The following is a 23,331-nucleotide window of genomic DNA, read 5'->3' on the forward strand; positions in this document are numbered from 1 at the left end:
CAAGTAAAACAATTTTACAGTTTTTATTTTCAATAAAAATATCCAAGTACTTGAATTTAAGGGGGAAAATATGGGGTATTATCATTCATAATTTTATTCTGAACACAGACAGGAAACCAAATCTATGTGATTTTAGCATTTATGTGAGTAATGTAGGCCAATATTAATGACCTGATTGTCTCCTGTATTACAAAGTGGCTCTTTAGCAATTATTCACTATTTGTTATGTCTTGTATGAGGTGAATATAAATTACATAAAGATGTTTTGTGCTTTTATTTTCAAAATTTCTCTGTATATTCTGATGCATTAATGCTTGATGACAAAATCAGTTTCTTTACTCATTGAATTATAATTGGTATCCGAATCTCAAATGTTTTAGGGTGATGTAATAAAATGATTTCTGTAATAGTTCCAGAGGGTGGAGTAAGAAACATGTCCATTCAGCTAACAAACATATGACATTTCATTTCAATAGGACGTACCTTTGGGCTGATAAAGCTGGTTATCTGCCTGACCTGAAGTCTGTACAAAATCCTGTGTGAGACAAGAAAAGTGTTTTTATACCAGTGCTATGAACAGAGAATTTCTCTGACGGCAGTTTTAAATGTGATTCTGAAGTCTAAAGACAACTATTTTTGCATGAATACTTTGGAGCCCAAATATAAAAGCTTAAGAAATTGATGTTCAGGTTCTCAATTTAAATAAAATAGTGATGACTCAAATCTTGGTACAGATCATCAGGGGCCAGAAACTACAACTTTATTTCAGTGAACTGAATGCTTTAGCCAAACTTGCTCTTAAAATATTGATAGATTTTTAACATTTTTTAAAAAAGCATAACTCTAAAAGCCCTTACATATTCTGCAGCTAAAAAAATCTAGTAATTTCACTTTTATGTAAATTTTCAGAGACCTATGACAAACTACCAGCTCCTATTTTTAGTATCATTTTCTAGTGACTATTAATAACCTAACACATGCAGACCTCAAAGAACCACATTATACACTAAAATCCACTATATATTCACTCCTTTGAGCATAATTATTTATGGAAAAGAAAATCTGATTTAATTTCACTAATCTAACATGCTATCTCAAATAAGAAATTTCTGTAACATTTACAAAATGTGTGTGTCCAAATGTATGTTCAATTTGTTACATTTACATTAAATTCCATTTAAATGTGTGTTAAATAGCACAGAGAAAAGCTAGAAGGCTTTAAGATCAATACCAGATGAAAATAAGTAAAAATTTTTTACTTTAGATTCTGAAATCATTTGTATTTTCATAAACTGTTTTCCAAGTGGTTGAAAATGTGAGGGACTAAGTTCATACAGATGCAAAACTGTCTTTGCTCAACTATCACTGTCTTGGTTGGGGCCTCTCTGCTCATGTCATAAAAAAATTGCACATCACATCCCCCTCCCTGGCAGCCCATCCCCCTTCCCAGCCTTATTTTTCTCCATAGTACTTAACACCACCTGACATGCTATTTGTTTTACTTTTCTGTTTGATTCCCCCCACTTTAATGAAAGATCTATAAAGGCAGGAATTTTTATCTGTTTTATTCATTGGTGTATTCCTAGTGCCTAGAACAGTGCCCAGAACACCAGAGGCTCTCAGAAATTACCTCCTGAATACAAGACTGAATTTTAAGATCAGTCTTAAAATACTCTATAGTGTATTTTTATTTATTTTTTATTTTTTTTATTTAAAAAAAAAATTTTTTTTTTCAACGTTTATTTATTTTTGGGACAGAGAGAGACAGAGCATGAACGGGGGAGGGGCAGAGAGAGAGGGAGACACAGAATCGGAAACAGGCTCCAGGCTCTGAGCCATCAGCCCAGAGCCTGATGCGGGGCTCGAACTCACGGACCGCGAGATCATGACCTGGCTCAAGTCGGACGCTTAACCGACTGGGCCACCCAGGCGCCCCTATAGTGTATTTTTAAATTATTATTATTATTGTTATTATTTTAAGTTTATTTTTTTATTTTAAGAGAGAGTGCAGGGGAGGAGCAGAGAGAGAGGGAAACAGAGAACCCCAAGCAGGTTCTGTGCCTTCAGCACAGAGCCTGACCCAGGACTCGATCTCACAAATTGTGAGATCATGACCTGAGCCCAAACTAAGAGTGGGCTGCTTAACCGACTAAGCCACCCAGGCGCCTAAGTATTTTCTATTTAAATTTTAATCCTAAGCCTTTAAGAATATATGCAAAATCTTAAATGTTGCTATGATGGTTATGTAAGATCTTATTAAGGTTTTAATTTAACCATAAGATTTTTGTTTTGAAATCCATACCCTACCTGTGGATCTGCAGATCTTTGAAAAAATTTTCAGAAAACAGAACCCAGACTCAATTGGAACAACTAAGCTGAAAGTAAACATTTCTAAACACAATTGATCTAGTTGTATTTGTTAACTGATGGTCTAATAGAGGATAGTTTAAAAAACATAAACCACTAACTGCTGTCTAAGGTGAAGAAAGCTGGACTCTTTAGCCATCCCAACCAGCTGGGCACTATCACATCCTTTCAACAAAGATGCATGTATATTTGCCAGAATAAAGAAGAATACTGCTACAGAGCTCTGCTTTCTGTTTCATTGTTATTAACAGAAAACATTGTCTTTTAATCACACGTACATCATGGAACAAAAAAACATTGGTTTTATAGAACATTTCAAGGAAAATGGAAGATTTTCAGCAATGAATGATCTACAATGACAGAAAAAAAGTTGCAGGATTAGCTATTAGCAAATGTTAAAGAATAGCCAACTTGAGTTTCTATTGTCAGTTGACGCAGTTAATTTAGATGTGAAAATACTGCTTTATTTTGCTACAGCACTAATTCTGATTCTAGTCCTACAGAATTTTAACCAGATCAGAAAAATATAAGGCCATACTTACAATTGTTAGATTTTTAAAAAAGCAATATAGCAGGTTTTTATTACACACACGTGTGTGTATGAATCATACTTATTTTAAAACTTACAAATCAACTGAAGTTTTAACTGATCCTTCTTCAGCAATCCTTATCTATTCCCTGTAGCTGCACTAAAGGCAAGGTGAATGTAAATGTTAAAAGCCTTAAAGAAGTCTGGCAACCTTTTTAAAATGTTTCCTTGGTGTGGGTGTACCATTTCAACAACTGGAAAAATATCCTTTTCTTGAAGTCCTCCACGTTGAAGTTTACACCATTCAACCCTAGTTTTACTATCCTAATATTTTAGAAATTAATTTTCAAGCACATAAAAATGCGAAAAATTTTAAAGACATTGAGGATGGCAAGAATAAACAGCTGGTTCACTTTAACTTTGCAATTGCATTAGCTTCCACTCAAAGTCAGAGAATCAGGCATAACACAGAAGGTACCTGAATGAATGTGGCCAGTAAAACACAGCTCATCTCCTGCTCCAGAATGATCTTGTTCTGACGGTTGTTGTAACAAGCAGCGATAAGTGAGGGGAACAGCACTTTGATCAGTCGTGGGTCACTGAAGTACTGGAAGGGCAACTGGCAGAGTTTCTGCAGCACCGTGGGGTGGCGGCCAGACTGTACGATGACCTGAAACAGAAGAGGAAACCTAGGTCAACGGCCAAAAAGCTCTGCCTGCCCCTTTCTCCTCCACTCCCAACAGTGTCTGTAAGAACCATGGAGAACACACTGGAGGAGTGTAAGGAGAAAAAAAAAAAAAGACTCCTAAGTGATATCTGTTCTTAAAGGAACAGAAAGTAAAGAAATCTCATTTCCCAACTTAAGGAAACGATTCCAAAAGTTCTGCGGCCATTTCTAGTCCACGATGAAGGGCTCGGCTGCCAGGCAGGAGAGGATTCAACATACAGACTCTGCTTTAACAAAGCGCCCGCCCTCCATCCTCCCCTTAAAACAGAGAAGTCCTATTCCTTGAAACCTGCAAAGAGCCCCCTCAGAAGAAAGATGCCCTCTCCCACTGCACTGCCTGCTGCGGTCTTCCCCTAACCAAGCTCCGGGGATATACTGACTGTTCTGTATATGCAGACAGGTCCTTGGAAAGAAAAGGGGATTGTAAGGGGAGTAGGAACAGTTTCAGCAAGCACAGGCTCCAAAAGATCCTTCCTCTGATCCACACTCCTTATCTGTGTTTCCATCAGTGCCATTGAGTCTAAAAGGAGAACTGTTTAGATAAATGAGACTCTTGTCTTGAGGCAGTCTAGGTTTACAAGTGTATATGTTTTAAGGAATGGGGCAATGTAATTAATGGGCTTGCAGGGAAGCCCTCCTAATTTACTCCCTGGGCCTACATGATAAACTAAGAAATGTCAAAATCAGATCTGTTTCAAGTAACCTTGATTAGATGGTTCTAATATGAAAGAACTGAAGGACCCGAAGCCCACTTCTTGGTATAAGAGGAAGCTCAGAGAACGCTGGGGACACTGTAAGAATCTAAGGTCAGGACTGTAAATTGTACTTGGAAAAACATAATTTTACAGGTACACACCCAGACAGGACTGCATTCAAATTAAAACCAGAAGGACAGAATGAAACAGCAGAGGCAGGAGAAACATAAATTACAGGGATTTACAAGTTTTCAAAGTACTTTTAACAATACTTTAAGAACATACTCTCAGATGATAATGCAGTTTGGTTTAAGGACAAAATCAACAAGGTAATAGTTCACATATTTTAGTTCAATAGCTAAAATGACATCAAAAACCCTTAGAGAATGTTGATAGGGACTTGTTAATACCTTCAAATCCAGCAGGAATTTTAAAGACTCAGTGTGACAATTCAGCACATGGCTGTGTGCTGCCTTTCCTGACACCGGCTGAGAAAAATATGTACTATCATCTATTTTATTGATAAAGCATTTACTTAAATCTTTGTTTTAATTATTAGCAACAAATTTTGTAGCACAGCCAAATGATCACCACTTTAGAATTTATAATACCATTATTACACGTTTCTTTTCCCCCTTTGGACAAAAATGAAGAAGAAGATTTTCTTTGGAACTTCATTGTTAAAATGCTATTATTGGAAGATTCACTAATTGAAAAGATATTAAATTGGCCAGTCTGGCTGGCACAGGCACAATGTTAACTCAAAGACGACAGCTCCTGGTTCCTGGTAAAAGGAGCACAGAACATGCAAACTTAACCAGAACTTACTCCATCTGGACTCCTGACCCTCACTGGAGTGAAAGCAAGCCCCTTGGGGGGCCTGTCAGTCCCCTCGAGGAACAGAGCTGACTATCGGTTGCCTGTTGAAGAAGTGAGTTTACAGAGGTCACCAGCAGTGTAGTGAATGACCTGCCAGAGGCCACTACTTTTAAGTCCCTGGACTACGGGAAGACACAAATGGATGTAGGAGGTCTGGTTACCTTGGGCAGGGTGTTCTACCCACAGGACCCATGATAGAACTTATTCAGGTTATAGGGAAGGGGTCCACCCAGGGTGGTAAAAGCCACACCCCCCGGCTTGGCTGTGAGCCAGAGTGGGACATCTCGTCGGCACTGTCCCTTGGACCACATTTCAGACATTGTGGGGAGACAGGATTAGGAAGTCCAGGAGGGGGCCAACCTATAGCACTGAGACTTGGTGGGTGAGACCACTTCTGGGTAATTCAGGTGGGCTTTTGGTACGGAGGGGTGGCGTTTCCGATGTCAATGAGCACTGCTGAATGGTCAGCTGAATTAGGCCAAGCACTTCCCACATGGGCAGGGAAGCAAGGCTGGGATGCATCATGACCTTGACACTCAGAGCCTTGGGCACCAGGAGAGAGTTGACTGAAAGGCTTTTGACAGATTGGGGGATGAGGGCAAGGCTCAATTTTATCTCATCCAGTCACTGACTCCTAGGCCTTAGGGTGGTCAAACGTCCCCATGAACTGCTCAAGCTTTCTAAAGTCGACAGAGTCATCATGGAACATGAAAGTCTTGCTGAATGAATGAAATGGAAATAGCTAAAGAAAATCTCAGATTTATAATGATGTTTTCTCTCTCTATGCCCTCCTGATGGAGCTGTAACTAAATCAATAACTGCTGGTCTGTCACCTTTGCCCAGACAAAGGGCTGCTGATAAGGTCTCAGGTGAGTACCACTCTGAGCCTGGCCAGGCCACCTGCCCTTTCAGGGCACACAGGCCAACACAAACATATAAGGCTTCCCACGGAGCCCCTTTCCAGACCCATGCACCAGGAGAAAGGAGTGGCTTGGCTGTAAATTTCACTGGTGGCCACAGCCACCAGTTAGACAGCATGTAGGGAGCTGGTATGGCTCCATAATAATGAGAAAACCCTCTTTCAAATATGTTAACTTAAAAAAAATTTTTTTTACATTAATTTATTTTTGAGTAAGAGAGAGAGAGAAAGAGAGAGAGAGAGAGAGAGAGAGAGAGAGAGAGAGAGAGAATGAGCAGGGGAGGGGCAGAGAGACAGGGAGACACAGAATCCAAAGTAGGCTCCAGGCTCTGAGCTGTCAGCTGTTGAAGCAGGGCTCAAACCCATGAACCATGAGACCATGACCTGAGCTGAAGTAGGATGCTCAGCCAAATGAGCTACCCAGGCGTACCTCAAATATGTCAACTTTGAGATGCAGAGCAGGGCTCTAAGAAAACCAAGGGAATTTCTAGCAACATTCAGATTAAAAGAAACTGAAATTGAACTTTCCACTTACTCTTAGGTGCACTTTTAAAATAGGTACTAACTAAAGAGCTAGGAGATCTGAGTTCTTGCCTTTACTCCAGGCATTCACTAGCTGTGTGACCCTGGGAAAATTGTTCAATTTTCCTAGTTTTCAAGGTGGAGAATTTTTTAGAAAAGTGAACTTTTCAGTGAAGTATAACACACACACACACACACACACACACACACACACACACACTCACACACCTGTAAAGTGAATAGCTCAATTTTTACAAAGTGAATATACCTGTGTTGCCAGTACCCAAATAAAGAATGAGAACATGACCACGGGTGTTGGATCTTTAAATACATTCCTTCTCACTCAAAATTAGATTCCTATGTTTTGATGTTTTTTAAATTATTTATTTTGAGAGAGAGTGTGAGTGGGGGAGGGGGAGAGAGAGGGAGGGAGAGAGAGAGGATGCCAAGCAGTCTCTGCACTGTCAGCACAGAGCCTGAAGCGGGGCTTGATTCCCATAAACTGTGAGATCATGATCTGACCCGAAATTAAGAATCAGATCTTAACCGACTGAGCCACCCAGGCACCCCCAGCTTCCTACATTTTGAATTTAAGATAAATCATACAGAAACTATTTGACTATACTAGAACATAAGGGAGAGTACTTCAAAGCCTTCTTGGATCCATTCTTAATCATTCTCTGGAGAGAGGACCATGGGCAGCACAGGCCCCTTCTCTTCAGCAGAGGCCAGTGGGCATAATTCCAGAGTCAATGAAGAAGGGCATCTTTTATCCAATGCTTGGTATTCACCACCTTTTTCTTAACTATCATTGACAAGGGATTGGGGGGGGGGCTTGGGGAGGTGAGGGACCCCTATTCCCTCTTCTTTTTGGAACTACTGACAGCTGTGGGAAGAAGGGGCTTTAAAAGAAAGAAAGTTACATGCTGCCAATGTGTGCTATAACCTAGTGGAAGGTCAGGAGAATCTGAATGCTAGTATTAAGAGAGAGGGAGAGAGAAAGAATCCCAAGCAGGCTTTGCACTGTCAGTGCAGAGCCTGATGTGGGGCTTGAACCCACAAACCGGTGAGATCATGACCTGAGCCAAAATCAAGAGCTGGATGCTTAACTGACTGAGATACCCAGGTGCACCTACCCCCAACCAAAAAAAATTTTTTTTTTTTTTTTTTACAAAGAATCTGGAGCAGACAAATGGACTGATTCTTTCATCTGCTGACCCCTGGCCCCCTTGTGCTTTCTACAAAGTAGTAAATATAGGTGAATTATAACTTGGTTCACTGTGTGTGTGTGTGTTTGTGTGTGTGTGTGTGTGTGAGAGAGAGAGAGAGAGAGAGAGAGAGAGAGAGAGCACGCCAAGAAAGAGCTCTAAATTCACTGGACACTTACCGAGTGCCTCCTGTGCCAGGTGCTATAGGAACACGGAGAAAATCCATGCTTTAGCTCTCAGGGAGATGAGGTATGTACACCAATGACAATTGATACAAAGGAGACTGGGTCATCAGACAGTCAAGGATAAAGTATTAGGGGGCCCCATGGGAGGAAGAGATTACTTCTTAGGTAAATGCGGAAGGCTACACTGAGAAGGTGGGTTGGACTTTCAGGGCTGGATTGGTGGAAGAATTTTAGGTGGTGAGAAGCTCCCAGATTGAATACCAGCCTGTTTTTACTCTGTTCAGGCTGTCCTAACTGGGTGGTTGAAACAAGAGAAATTTATTTTCTCGCAATTCTAGAGCCTGAAAGTCTAAGATCAGGGTGTCAGCAGGGTTGATGAAAGCTCTCTTCCTGGTTTGCAGACTGACACCTCCATCTGTCCTTTCTTTGGCGAGTATGCATGGAAGGAGAGATCTGTCTTCCTAGTCTTATAAGGCCACCAATCCTATCTCATTAAGACCCCACCCTTATGAGTTCATTTAATCATAAGTAGTTTCTAACAGCCCAATCTCCAAGTACAGTCACACTGAGGGTTAGGATACGAAATATGAATTTTGGGGGGATATGACTCAGTCTATAGCACAGCTCTGATTTCTCATTGCCCCTGGTCAGAATAATGTTTCACTAGAAAGACTGCCCTCTCTAACCATGTATATTTCAGATGGGTCATTTGTCTCTCAGTGGCCATAAGCCACAAATCTACAGGCTCAAGGATGCTTGCTATTAGGTAGTCCTGGGCTCTAATTCTGGCTCTGGTTAGCTAACTAATTTGAGCCTCAGGGTCCTTTCCATAAAATAGGGATAGATAATTCTGCACAGCAAAGGAAACAATCAACAAAACTATAAGACAACCTACTGAGTGGGAGAAGATATTTGTAAATGATATAAGGGTTTAGTATCCAAAATGTATAAAGAACTTATACAAATACCCAAAAAACAAATAACTGAATTAAAAAATGGGAAGAAGACATGAACAGATATATCCTCAAAGAAGGCATCCAGATGGCCAACAGACAATGAAAAGATGCTCATCATCACACAACATCAGGGAAATGCAAATCAAACCCACAGTGAGATAGAACCTCACACCTGTCAGAATGGCTGAAATAAAAAACATAAGAGGGGCGCTTGGGTAGCTCAGTTGGTTAAACTTCTGACTCTTGGTTTTGGCTCATGATCCTAGGGTCATTGGATAGAGCCCTGCACTGGGCTCTGTGCTGAGTGTGGAGCCTGCTTAAGATTCTCTTTCTCCTTCTACCCCCTCCCCTGCTCATGCATGCTCCCTTTAAAATAAAAACAACACACACACACACACACACACACACACACACACACACACATAAACCAAATCACAAGAAACAAGTTTGGAGAGGATGTGGAGAAAGGGGAACCCTCTTGCACTGCTGGTGGGAATGCAAACTGGTGAGGCCACTCTGGCAAACAGCATGGAGGTTCCTCAAAAAATTAAAAACAGAATTACCATATGATCCAGTAATTCCACGAGTGGGTATTTACCTAAAGAATATAAAAACACTAATTCGAAAAGATGCATGCACCCCTATGTTTACTGCAGCATTATTTACAATAGTCAAATTATGGAAGCAACCCAAGTGTCCTTTGATAGATAAATAGATAAAGAAGAGGCATACATATGTGATGGAATATTACTCAGCCATCTTGCTGTTTGCAACAATGTGGATGGAGCTAGAGTATATTATGCTAAGTGAAAGAAGTCAGAGAAAGACAAATACCATATGATTACACTCATTCATGGAATTTAAGAAAGAAAACAAATGAACAAAGAAAAAAAAAAAGACAAACCAAAAACATACTCTTTTTTCTTTTTAAAGGTTTATTTATTCTTGAGACAGAAACAGAGCATGAACAGGGGAGGGGCAGAGAGAGAGAGGGAGACACGGAATCCGAAACAGGCTCCAGGCTGTCAGCACAGAGCCTGACATGGGGCTCGAACCTACGAACTGTGAGATCATGACCTGAGCCGAAGTCAGACGCTTAACTGACTGAACCACCCGGCGCCCCCCAAAAACATACTCTTAACTATAGAGAACAAAGTGATGGTTACCAGCAGGGAAATGGGTGGGGGGATGGGTGAAACAGGTGGTGGGGAGTACACTTATGATGAGCACAGAGTATAGAATGTTGAATTGCTATATTGTACATCTGAAACTAATATAACACTCTATGCTAACTACACTGGAATAAAAGAAAAGAAAAAAAGAGATAGATGGCAGCCTTCAGGGTTTAGGTGAGGAGCAAATGAGACAGAGTCTGTGATCACAATGTGAAAAACATTGTTAATGAGTGTTTGGTTAGTTCACCAGTTCTGCTGCTCCAAGTCTTCTCCTGTTGGATCTGCCTTCCATATACTAGTAGGACCAGAAGTCCCCTCCCGGCATGAGGCCTAATGAATGCTTTCCATCATCCCACCCTCATCAGAATGGGGGTCGGACAGCAGCAGGCCCTGCATTCTGGCTGGGACTCACCAATAAGCTTCATGCTACCCAAGGAAGCCATTTCTGAGGCCCCTCCCTGGCCCTGCTTGCACAGGAGAGAGATATGCAAACAGAGCTGGGGATGCCAGCCAGGATCTTGTGGTGGTGGGGTAGGAAGTGCATTTTGACAGCTCTGAAAAGAAAATCCCAGCATAAGCACAGTCCAAGAAACACTGGTAAGTGGTACAGAGAAAAAGAGGCTTAGCTTACTGCGTGTGTGTCTTGAGGCTGTTGTGCTAGACTCATCAATCTAAAAGCAGAACAGGAAGGGCTAAAGCTAATAGGCTTGTGTTGTGGGTTCCTGATTCAGATCCAGGATGAGCTTCCCTCGAAGCACTTAAGGAAATCCTTAAGCCCAGGAAGTCTGCCCAGGCAGCACAGCCAGAGACGGCCTTTTCTTTTCAACCCCGAAGACGTGGCAGCAGCTATCACAATCGGAGTTGTGTAGCTTAATTCCGGGTTCCCAAAGGGCAGAAACTGTGTCTTTTACTATCTAGTGCTCCATTGCGCTCCCGGAGTGCTGGGCAAGTGCTGGGCACATAAGAATTACGGAAAGAATTAATCAAAATGTCAGAGGCTTCCTACTTCACAAATTCATCTGTGACTTGCCTTGGGGAAGAATCATACCACATCTCTTATTAGATACAGATGCCATTTTCTAACTTGGAGGTTGCAATGATCTTCACATCATGTTGCCTTACATCTGCATATCTAGTTCCTTCTCACAGAATAAAGGTTTGTGTCCTTCCTCCATTCATACATTGAAACCCTAACTCCCAATGTGATGGCATCAGGAGGTGGGGCCCTTGGGAGGTGATTAGGATGAGGACAGAGATCTGATGAATGGGATTAGTGCCTTATAAATGAGCCCTCAGGGAGCCCTCAGGGCTCTTTCTGCCATGTGAGAATACAAGAAGCTGTCAGTCTGCAACCTGGGAGGGTGCCCTCCCCAGAACCCAGGCAGACTGGCATCCTGATTTTACACTCGCAGACTTCAGAACTCTGAGAAACAAATTTGTCTTGTTTATAAGCCACTCAGTCTATGGTACTTTGTTATTGCAGCCCCAACTGCCTATCAAGACACCCCTAAATAATGAACTTTGTTTGTCTTCTACCCTAGAAGGAAGTTAGGCTTGGGGACCTCAGGGTCCTAAGCACCAATTCAGGGCTCCTTAGCCTGGTTGTAAGGACGGGTCTGGAAAAGATCCTCCCTTTGTGAGTATTGAGTGGTGTCTCATTTGGTGTGAAGAAATCCAAAGTCTTGTAGGACACTGCATTGCTAGAACCTCACAATACCCACCACAACATAAAGCTGGTCACCGGCAGAGACAGTGCTCAGTAGTTTATAAAGCCCCTCTACCTACATCATCTGAGTCTCTAAACGCTCTCTGAAAGTGGGCAGACAGGGATGATGATAATCTTTTATAAAAAGAAATCCAACATTCAGAAAGTTCAAGAGACTTGCCCCAGGTCCCCCAGCCAGTCATTGGTGGAGCTGGGAATGGAAAACTCCTATGACTGAGTCCTGGCTTCTCACCTCCCAGACCCACCCAGGGCTATCAGACTGAGTCCATCCCTTCCTGGGTACAGAGGCTTTCTGTCGCCGGGCCTGAGTTCATTCCCACGGCTGGCTGCCAGCCAGCTTCTTGCACACCTCTGCCAGCCCACATGAAGATGAGGATGACACATTGCCATTCTGCACAGACTAAACCAACCAACATACACAGATTAAACCAACACAAAAGACCTTTCTTCAAAAACCTATATTCTGCTTGGCAAGGTATCGAATAGCCAGTTCCTGACAGTGCTGGGTGGTGCCAAGGGTTTGCCTCAAATCATCAGACATAAGAATCTGAAAGAGAGGAGGGTTGGCGGGAGAGCCAGACTCTCGGGAGCGGACTGCTGGGACGTGTGGCCGTACAGCGAGCACTGGCTTGTGACGGCCTTGCAGCCGGCTGTCTTCTGAGTTTTGAGTGCCTGCAAAGCTGGTCTTATACTTTTGAAACAAATGCTATCGTGTATAATATACTTACAATGTTAATCCTTGGTATAAGCTGAACGGTCTTTCCCAACACTTAAATTTAAAACAGAAAAAGAGGAAAGTGGAGGTGGGGTACTGAGTAGTCATAAGTCTGGTCTAGAAACGCAGTGGGCCTAGGGAGAGTGTGTAGATTTCACATCTGTAAAAGGATAACTGCTGTGTGTATTTTACAGGATCCAAGGAGAGTGGCTAGGAAGGCCTGTGGAGAGTCCATCCTGTTGTACAAATGGAAAATAGCTGGCCTCACCTCACCCAGAGGGCCCCTTTCCTGCAACTGTGACTACCTGGAATTCAGCCCAGAACCAGGAAGTGAGCAAGCAGGCCTCTGAGCAGACAAATTAGTCTATTCATCAAATGTTTACTGAGCATCTACTCTGGCCAAGTGCGGTACAAGGCACCTGGAATGGGGTAGTGACAAGTCAGACATCCCTGCCTTCAAGAGTGCCCGGTCTTTCCACGAAATCCATGTCAATCACTCACAAGAAAGTTCTATAAGCTCCAGTTCAGTCTACCAATTCACGTTTCAGAAGCAAGTCTAATAAAAGTGGTTTTCTGGCCTAGGATAGTTGGAGTCAGCAAATTAGGAGACTTCTGGAGTTAGGTACACTGACAACAGGAAGAAGCATCAGCTGACACTAATAAGTGAAGAGGTGGGAATTGAAATTATTTTGAGCAGAAATGAAATTTCAAAAAGTTGCCTAGAACCACTCAGTAGAAGACTAAATATCCCTACTCTTTTCAGTTGGTTTTGAGAACATTACCATATGGTAGTAAAGTATCTTATTAATTATCACCCATTACCTTTACTTAGTACTCTACACTTTAAATATTTGCTTCCACACACATGGTAATCCTCATGTGCCTAACACTATAGTAGATATTTATTTTAAGAAAACATATAACGTATTAAGTATAATTTAAGTTTAAGAAGGAAGGAAACTAACATTGTCTAAAAAAATTAAAAAAAATTTTTTTAATGTTTATTTATTTTTGAGAGAGACAGAGACAGAATGCGAGTGGGTTAGGGCAGAGACAGAGGGAGACACAGAATCGGAAGCAGGCTCCAGGCTCTGAGCTGTTAGCTTAGCACAGAGCCTGACGTGGGGCTTGAACTCATGAGCCGTGAGATCATGACCTGAGCCGAAGTCGGACGCTCAACCGACTGAGCCACGCAGGTGCCCCTTGTCTAAAACATTTTTTAATGTTTATTTTTGAGAGAGAGAGACAAGAACAGAGTGCAAGCTGGGGAGGGGCAGAGAGAGAGGGAGATACAGAATCCAAAGCAGGTTCTGGATTCTGAGCTGTCAGTGCAGAGCCTGATGTGGGGCTTGAACTCATGAACTGTGAGATCATGACCTGAGCTCAAGTTGGACACTTAACCGACTGAGCCACCAGGTGCCCCAGGAAACTATAATATTTAAAATACGATCACAAATAGTTCACGTTAAATACATATCATGTTTTAAAGGTAACTTTGGTCATCTGCAAAGTTCACTTATATGGGAACAGCTCATTCCCTGACAATACCATAACTATGATACTAAATAACAACAATAAGCTAGAAAAAGGTTCTGTAGCAGTTTCTTGCCTAAGTAGGCAAGTATGTATGGGTGTGTCTACCTGTCAATCATAGATACAACCATGGTGTATTATCATAAAATTTTCAGCTCTCTAGAAATCATGTATCTTCAAGGAAACAAAACAGAAAATGGTCAAGTTCAGTTTTACCTACTTATCCTCTGAATCCTGCTGATTTTGCTAAGATCTAAGAGTGATCCTGAATTTCCCCCTTATTTAGGAGGAATTTCATCAGTGGTTTTAGAAAGCTCTGCATTTTTTTTTTCTCAGAATGCCCGCTGGCAAGTTTCTAAATACTTTTGTCCTCAGGACCCCAGCCCTATGTCTGCCATGGACCAAAAGACAGAACCACGCACATAGCCCTGCCTGGCTCCACACATATGAACACCTGTTTAGGCAAAGAAAGACAGATGTGAATCCCCAGTTTTCAACAGTCTTAAGGCTTTAAACTCTGTAGGGACAGGGGCTATGTCCCTTTTATTTACTGCTATATTCCTAATATCTGGCATGGTGCCTAGCACAGTGCATGGTGAACAACAGGTGCTTAGTAAGTATTAGGGGAATGAATGAATGAGCTTTGGTTCCTAAACCCAGCTCCAGGGGGCCTATACCTACCCTATCAGGGCCTTGGGCCTACTCAGGCCAGGGCCTTCAAGGTCCTTAGGGGACACCATTTTTGGATATGCAAGAATAGCCGACTGGGTATTTTGGCCAGCACCCTATGGAATTCACCAGCCTCTTAGCACAACAGTACAGACAGCAGGGGCGGGGTGGGTCAGGGGCAGCCTCTTTCAGCAAGTGTTGTGAGCTGGTCTGTTAAACCTAAGGTCCAACCAGTTGTGTCAGTGTGGTAGGGTGAGTGGAGTATAAAGTAGCACAGATGTGTGTACAAACAGTTAAATCTCACTGAGGCAAATTCTTAATGCCTAAGAATTCTTGTTTTGCTTTTCTCATTTTCTTGTCAGAGAGACAAGATATCCTCAACAGAGGGGCAAAAATAGGTGTCTAGACATCTAAATTCATTAAAAGAGACAGCAGAGAGAATCTGTAAATCATCGGAACAAAGACTATTTTTTCTAGCAGGACCAAAACAAAGGAGTTGTTACATTCCTCTCCATAAAACTGGTCCTGCTACAATGCTGGGGTGAAGAGGCAGCAGCAACGGTGGCCAGGCCAAGCCTCTCTGTCCACATCACTCTTGACCAGTCTTATCAGACCCAAAGCCCAGGCCCAGGACAGAAACAACAGGACAGGAGGGGCCTTGAAGCCAGTGACCTCTATGAATCATATAAAGAAAATGGCATGCCCCCAACACACACACCTTATTTCTCTCATCTGATGCCTTGCGGGTAGAGTAGGGAGGGTGTAGAAGTGGCTTTATTTAAATAACATGGGAGAAAAATTTGGAGAGTCTGTCCACATACATAAGCAAATCAAATTCCGAGCAGAGAAACACATAGAATCCCTTGGTTAGCACTGCACATAAGTTTCTCTCTCCTCCCAAACTTGCTTCTGCCATAAAATAGATTTCTAGGCTGAGATTAAATGCGGAGATCTTGGCAGACTGTGTGGGAGGTAGGCCCTTTAAGCACTAGCCTTCTTTCCTGGTGGTCCCAGGGATTCATTGCTGTCAAGCTCCAGCACAGTGTCAAGGAGGAAGGAGAGAGAGGGAAGAAGGGAAAAAGGGAGGAAAGCAGCCAGGGTCAGGAGGACTAACTAAAGCCAGTAGTTGGGGGTGTGGCCTCTCACAAGCTTTGGAGAGCAGGTGATCCTCCAGAAACAAGGGTCTCCTCATGTAGTAAGGGGTGAGTGGCTGTCCTACTGTGTCCCTCCAGGGAAACTGAGTGAGAAGCAAGTGAGTGCCTTGTTTGTTCTCTGCTTCCTTAGGGAAATAGGTTACCACCAGCAAAGGGATGCAAAAGAGGCGTCTGGGCAGACTGCTTCCTCAAACATCATTGTGCTCCTATAGGTTAGAATGATGCTTCAGAACCAGGGGCCTCTGTTCAATTCTTGGGCTCCAGTAGGAAAGTTCTTAATGCCTACCTTCCTATTTTCCACATACTGAAGTGACTTTGAGACATACTTTGAACATATCTCCTGCTAGTAATATTTAGGGGCTTCTCATTATTTCCTAGAGGTGAAAATTCCCAAGTTCCTGATCTAGCACATAACGTCCCTTCAAGACCTGGGCCTGGCCTGCTTGTTTACTCTTAGCTCTTATTCCTTCCCCTGCCTCCTAAGCTCTGGTCAGAATGAGCAGCTTGCTGTTCCCTGAACCTGCCAGGCTATTTTACATCCCTGTACCTCTGCTTATGGTCTTTCCTATGCCTTGAAGGTCTTTCTTACCTTGCTGCCCAGTAAATTATCTGTTCTACTTTTTTTTTTAATTTTTAAATTTTATTTTCAAGAGCAAGAGAGACAGAGCATGATCAGGAAAGGGCAGAGAGAGAGGGAGACACAGAATCCAAAGCAGGTTCCAGGCTCCGAGCTTGTCTGCACAGAGCCTGACATGGGGCTCAAACCCACGAACTGTGAGATCATGACCTGAGCTGAAGGAGGATGCTCGACTGACTGAGCCACCCAGGCACCCCTGTTCTACTTTCAGGTATCAGCCAAAGCGCCACCTCCACCATGAACGACCTCTAAGAGGAACCTCTAGCATAGATCCACATTTGTTTATGGTCTTCCCTTCCCTTCCCTCCCAGAATGTCAGCAACTTGAGGGCAGGGGCTTTGTCTATGTTGTTTCCCACTGGATCCTGGGTGTCTGGAACAGTGCCTGGACCACTGCAGGTACTGGTTAAGTGTTTGCTGAAGGAAGGATTGAGTCTCTGCACTGACAGCACTGCTCCTAGGCTGTGGGTTCCACAGGACAAGGTCTAGATTGTATTCATTTCCGCGTCTCCCAGCACGTGATTTGATGGAGGCTGGGCATTTAGCAAAAGTGGATATATGAGAGAAGGAATGAGTGATGAATGCTCATATGGACACAAAGCTCACAGTACTGGCATTTCCCCAAGAATAAGTCACCTCCAGCATTCTGTTCTGTGTTAGAGCTTCTTTTTCCTTCTTTTATGTTGTCTATTCTGTGAGAAGAGTTACCTTTCAAATAAGGCATGTTCTAAATTCCCTTCAAACACATTTGCAGCACAAGAAGTTTGGGCTAGATTATCTCAAACACTTGGCTCACCCTTAAAGTCACGGATTGTATAATCTGTCAGGGACTATACCCAGATTTTAATTTTAATTTATGTTTGAGAAAGAACCTTGTCTAAAGAGCACAGACCTTGTAAATGACACAAACTCATCATCCTACATTCGAGGGACTATTTTATTTTGGGTTTTTTGTTTACTTGCATTACCTGTGTGCCATCTACCATAGAGTGGGGAAAGGGGGAGTGAGTGGGAAGGCTAGTCGCGGAAAGCCTTAGATAATATGTCAGAAGGCTTGATTCCAGTGATTTTGAGCTCAAGTCCTACTCCTCTTTGGCAATGAGGGGAGTTGGACTAAATGGTCTCTAAAGGCCCGTGAACTTGCAGAAATAATATAATCCTGTGCTATGAGCATTCATATACATAAGCGCCTTATGCTGCCTATACTCACACAGATATTACATTTAAATGTGGTTTAAAAAAAGCTTATTGTTTTTCTTAAGAATGAATAAAAGAATCATCATACAAAACATGTTGCCCACAAATTCTCAACGTAGCTATTCTGATTTTCTAAAGTCACTTCTTTAAGAAAAGAGAACTTATAATTACACACACGCTCACAGACACACATAATACTGGAAAGATTATGTCCATCACAGACCAACAGGATGTGTGTGTGTGTGTGTGGGGGGGGGGTGGGTAGGGAGGTGGGTGGGTAATGCATTTAATGATGCCTTAAAACACAAATACTCCAAGTGGGCTTTGGACCATTCCTGGGAGGAGAGCTTTGGGTCAAACCTTGGGTGGTGTGAGAACAGCAGGGTTAATAAATGCAGAGCACAGGCTGATAGATTTTCTGGTCACATCCTATCAGCAGTCAGAGAGCATGGATGCATTCCATGGAGCATTTATGGGCTCACCAGCACCAGTCTATGACAATTTTATTTAATCATAAAAATATAATAGTAGTCAAATCTTTTTGTAGTTTCAGTTTACTGCTTTCTCGAGTGAAATAAATGGTCTCTCAGATTTCTTTTGCTTTCATCTCCCTGCTCTAAGTACAGTAGGATAAGGTTCCAATTAAGACCCATTAAATGTTCACAGTGATTCATGTGAGCCATTTTCCAGTTTCTTTTCCTAACACAATCTCAGTGCACCTCTGAGTGATCTCTGTGGTGTGTTTTCAGTTTAGCAGTTGCCTGTACAAAAAAGAATGATCTGGGTGTGAGGTCTTCCTTCATCCTTACTTTTCCAATGCAAAGTGGTGAGTGGAGATTCTCCTTCACTGCTGTCCAGACAAGCATATGTTTGTCACCTGCCAGGTATGTCCAGCTGCATGAGGCATGCACCTTAGGAAGGGGACTGGCAGCTGGATAGAGCCAGACTGACCCTCCCAGTCACTGCCCCTTGGCAGCTACACCAGAGTAGTGCACGGAGTGGCAGCCCAGAGGCATCTGCAAGTGGACCCCTGGTGCATCTACCTCTTTTGGGTCCACAGAGGAACCCTGTAGGCAGCGGACACGCAGAGCTTTCTGCAGCTTCTTCATGGGTGGGGAAACACACCCCGACAGCAGAGACGGCCTATCCAAGCTGATATCTTGTGTCAGGGCTTACCGAGGGCACACTCCTGGGCTTCTCCCACTAAGAGCAGGGAATCAGGAAGCAGACAATGATCACTTCAATAACATCACAGTCAACATCTGTTCCAGCCCAGGGAATGTGCTAATCACCATGTGCATGGCCTAATTTAATTTGCACAACAAGGCTGTGATGTTATTGATGGCTTCCCTAGTTTACAGGTGAGGAAACTGGCACCAGAAAGGTAAGTGGTCTGTCCAGGATCACAGAGCTGGTAAGTGGGAGAGTTGGGATCAGAACTTAGGTTGCCAGGCTCCAGAGCCCATGATCCTCTCAACAAGCTATAAAAATGTACTAGTGATGCCTTGAAGCAGAGGACAGCCATGGGCTGCTGCCCTGACAGGGCTCTCACACACCGGGTTCTCTGACAAGGTGTGCAGCATCTGACGGCCCACTAAAGCTACATATTCTCAAAGGAACTACATGTGAAGAGATTTAAGATAAACATTTAAAGAGGCCCTTAGGAAATGTTATTAAATTGAATGATATGGTGGTTTGGGGTCTTTAAGTATAGATTTTCCTGCAGTGTGCTTTCTTAGAGTGGGCCATAACTGTTGAAAATATTTTTTTTTTTTAAGAAGAATTTATTTTTTTAAATTTATTTTGATTTTGAGAGAGAGAGATAGAGAGCAAGTGGCAGAGGGGCAGAGAGAGAGGGAGGGAGGGAGGAAGGGGGAGAGAGAGAGAGAGAGGGAGAGAGAGAGAGAGAGAGAGAGAGAGAGAGAGAGAGAATGAGAATATCTCAAGAAGGCTCCATGCCGTCAGCACAGAGCCAAACTTGGGGCTTGAACTCACAAACAGTGAGATCATGACCTGAACTGAAATCAGAAGTCGGATGCTTAACCAACAGAGACACCCAGGCGCCCCAAAAACCTTTTTTAAAAACCAAATCATAAGTCAGAGTAGATTTGTCATGACAATGGCACCAAGTTGGTGAGCAAAGACCCCACAGGCATAGCTGAGAGTCAAATCTGAGACCTGAGTGATCAGGATGACATTTACTCTTCAAAACAACCCTGTGAGTTAGCACTTGTTGTCTCTCTGCTATAGTCAGTGAAAGCGACCTTCACGACAGCCTGCCTCTGTTTACCACCCAATGGAAATGAGGGGCTAGGATGTGATCCACCCCCAAAGCTTTTCTCTCACACACCACTGTGTTCTCAAGCACAATATTTGCCAAACCTTTAAACACGCAGTTTCCTTTGGATGTCAAAACTACTGGCTCCAGCAAAAACAAAACAAAGCCATTTCTTTTAGAACAGATTTGAAGATAAGTAACCCATAGTGCCAAAGAAATGGCTCTTAAATTTTTAGCTAGAAGTGAGTTCAGGAGGTTTGGTCAGTAAAATAGAAGTGTTGTATCTTTCAAAATCTGAGATCATTTTAACCTTTTGTGCAGTATTATGCCTAAGGAGAAATGTATCATCTCAACACCCAGTCATTCAATCAACAAACGTTTATTAGGTAATCGCTATGTGCCAGGCACCGCTGCAGGCACTGGAGACAAGACTCTGCTCTCAAGGTGCTTACATTCTAGTGGGATGCTGTGGGGGTGGGAGTGCGGAGACAGACAAAAGAAATACATGGTGAGAAGTAATAAGTGTGTGAAGAAAATAAAGCAAGGTAAAGGGGAAACAGTGACCATGAGGCTTATGTAACTGTTTTAGATACTGTGGTCAGAGAAGGCCTGATAACATGATATCTGAGGAAAAAGTTTGGAAGCCTCTCCAAACCATGTTGCTTTCTGAGGGTAAGTATTCTAGTAGAAAGCACTTAGAACAAAGGCTTGAGGTGTGTCTGTGGAACAGCAAGGAGACCAGCTGTGGCTAGAGTGGAATATTTGTGATTACTATACTTAGAAATGAAAATGATTTAATCTATCTTTTTATGTTGGTCTGGCCATGACTTCACACTCCATCCTCTATCAGAGTAGGAGGGGCCCTTCAAATCACCCTTTTTTACAGACAGGAAACTGAAGCCCAGAGGGCAGTGACTTGCCCAGGGTCAGTCAGCTCTGCAGCTGTAGAAGGATCTAGCAGTCCTGACTGCTGCACCAGCATTTGTTCCATGGAGGTGGGCTTTTTGCGACTAATGAGGGTCTTAATAAAATTTCCTATCTCAGGAGTGGTGTTTTCTTTGTGATTACACATTAATCCTTTTTTTTTTTTTTTAAAGTTTATTTATTCTGAGAAAGAGTGTTGTGTGTATGAGCTGGGAAGGGGCAGAGAGAGGGAGGGAGGGAATCCCGAGGGAGATTAGAATCTGTACTGTTGGGGCAGAGCCTGATGCGGGGCTCATACTCATGAACTGTGAGATAATGACCTGAGCTGAAATCAAGAGTTGGATGCCCAACTGACTGAGCCACCTAGGCGCTCCACTGCACATTAATTCTTTATAATCTACCTCAGTGATTTATGAAAAAAGTTCCTCTGTGACTGAAGACCAAGGCAGGCCCAGAAAAATTAGAATAATCACTGGTCAGGAGTTAAACTCTGGATAAAATATCCCTTTGGCATCATTTTCTTATGCATGTTTGATGTCCCAATAGAAGACGTTCAAGGGAGCAAGGATGACTGAGGTTTGTGCCCACAGCTGCCCTGACAGTATTCATCCTGTTCAGCGGGTCTGGGTTTGGGTACCTTGGGAAGAGGGTGTTGACGGTTTTCTTGGCTTCCTCTTGTGTGTCTTCCATGGCTCTGCCTAGTCTTGGGATGGAACTGAGAGGAATGATTAACTTCATGCCACCTTGCAGTTAAACTAGCCCTCAGAATGACCCTACTCATGCCCCTGGTCTCATAGTCACTGCTGAAGGGCCTTCGTGGGATCCCAACTTTTCATAGTCCAACTGGGATAAAGCTATGGCTAGCTTCCAACTTCAAAGTTTTACTGTTAGATTTCACGACAGTTATTTTACTGCAATGTTCCGGATCTGAGTCCCTCAAAAATGAGAACCTGAGGAAACTGGCAAAGGAAGGATAGTTTATCTGTACAATCCTGTTTGTTTCAGATCACTACGTAAGAATTAGGAGTTTAGCCTACTGCTGAATCAGGTGTATTATTCAGCGTCATGAAGGTGATGATGACAGGGCAAGCAGGGGTAGCAACAGCTACCTTTCATGAGCATTCACTAGGAGTCAGGCTCGGCATTCAGTAACTTGCCTGAAGTCATAGTGCTGGCATAGAGCAGAATAGGGATTTCTAAGCCAGCTGACTTCAGAGCCTATGCTCTTATCCTCTAGGACATCTGACTTGTAGAACCAGTGGAGAGCTAATTCAAAACTTTAGCTGCAGACTGATTCAAGATGTGAATCCATTCGGGTGCCACCCTCACTACTGCTGCATTGACCACAGACGGGAGGATCTGTGGGAACTGCAAGAGTTCAGGATCAGGAAGCCATTCCAATCACAGGGGGAAGAATGTTTCTTTCTCAGTTCAGTACAAGTATCCGTGGCCAGTGTTCATGCTGAGTGGTGGAAGTGCGGGCTCCTTGGTGGGACTGCCTTCAACTCCAGTTGATCTGGTAATGGGGCTAGGAGTTCCCTACAACCTCTCAGGTGGTTTATGTGCTATGAGCATGTGGTAGTTCCAACTACCCTTGCATGGGAAAATTCATCCAAAGAGATGACCGAAGTAAAAGGTGTCTTTTATGCGGATTCTGTGAAATTGGTGACTTAATACAATCAGCCCAAAGTGCTAACTGGCAAATTTCTCCATCGTAATACTAGCTGGGTCACTCACTAGAAGTGTTAAATGTTTAGGCAGAAGTTAAGTTTAATTAGGAAAGTGTTGTTCTCTTTTTGGTGAAAAATCCCACATTTTTCTTTGGTATTGTAATAGAAAGAGAGTAACTGCCAAATGGTTATATTGTTGAAATTGTTAAGCTTTCCTTAGACGTGATACATTTTCATTTTATGAAAGGAACTGTATCTGTCACATAAAGAAAGATAATGCAGAAAGGTGAATGTTTGTGTGACAGCTGAAGAACGAGCTGCCAACACTGGGAGAATAGAAAGTCCTCAAACGCTGGAGACTCTGCCCTGAGCCCACCACAGCAGACCCCATTCATGGACTCGCACGGGCCGGGGGAGTTTACCAAATGGGTGTGACCTAGGACCATCTGCCTTTGAGAAAAACAAAGAGTGAAGTTAAGAATGTTTGAGTAGGAATTAGGTCCCTTCTCAAAGTTCTAAAGGCTGAACTGGGGCTTTGGAAAACTGCCACTCTTAAGACATCAGTCTGCTTTCCTCAGCTGCAGATGGTATACAGCTAGGAAAGTGCCCTGTTTTTGTTTGCAGGGAAATGCCTGAGGTGAGTACAATAGGTACATTTCAGATATGT

The 23,331-nt window shown here is 42.9% G+C and overlaps 1 protein-coding gene across 3 annotated transcripts in view; it reads right to left on the reverse strand.

Annotated features, from left to right (window-relative positions):
* Nucleotides 1–23,331, reverse strand: part of SCAPER (S-phase cyclin A associated protein in the ER) — a 535,605-nt gene that overhangs the window by 2,558 nt on the left and 509,716 nt on the right. For all 3 annotated transcript variants that reach the window (XM_043554938.1, XM_043554936.1, XM_043554937.1), the window contains exons 30-31: nt 3,375–3,566; nt 484–535 (exon numbers count right to left, since the gene is read on the reverse strand). In XM_043554938.1, coding sequence (XP_043410873.1) covers nt 484–535; nt 3,375–3,566 — 244 coding nt within the window. The remainder of the gene's footprint in view (nt 1–483; nt 536–3,374; nt 3,567–23,331) is intronic.

Source organism: Prionailurus bengalensis, chromosome B3 (assembly GCF_016509475.1).
Source record: "Prionailurus bengalensis isolate Pbe53 chromosome B3, Fcat_Pben_1.1_paternal_pri, whole genome shotgun sequence".
Lineage (NCBI taxonomy): Eukaryota > Metazoa > Chordata > Mammalia > Carnivora > Felidae > Prionailurus > Prionailurus bengalensis.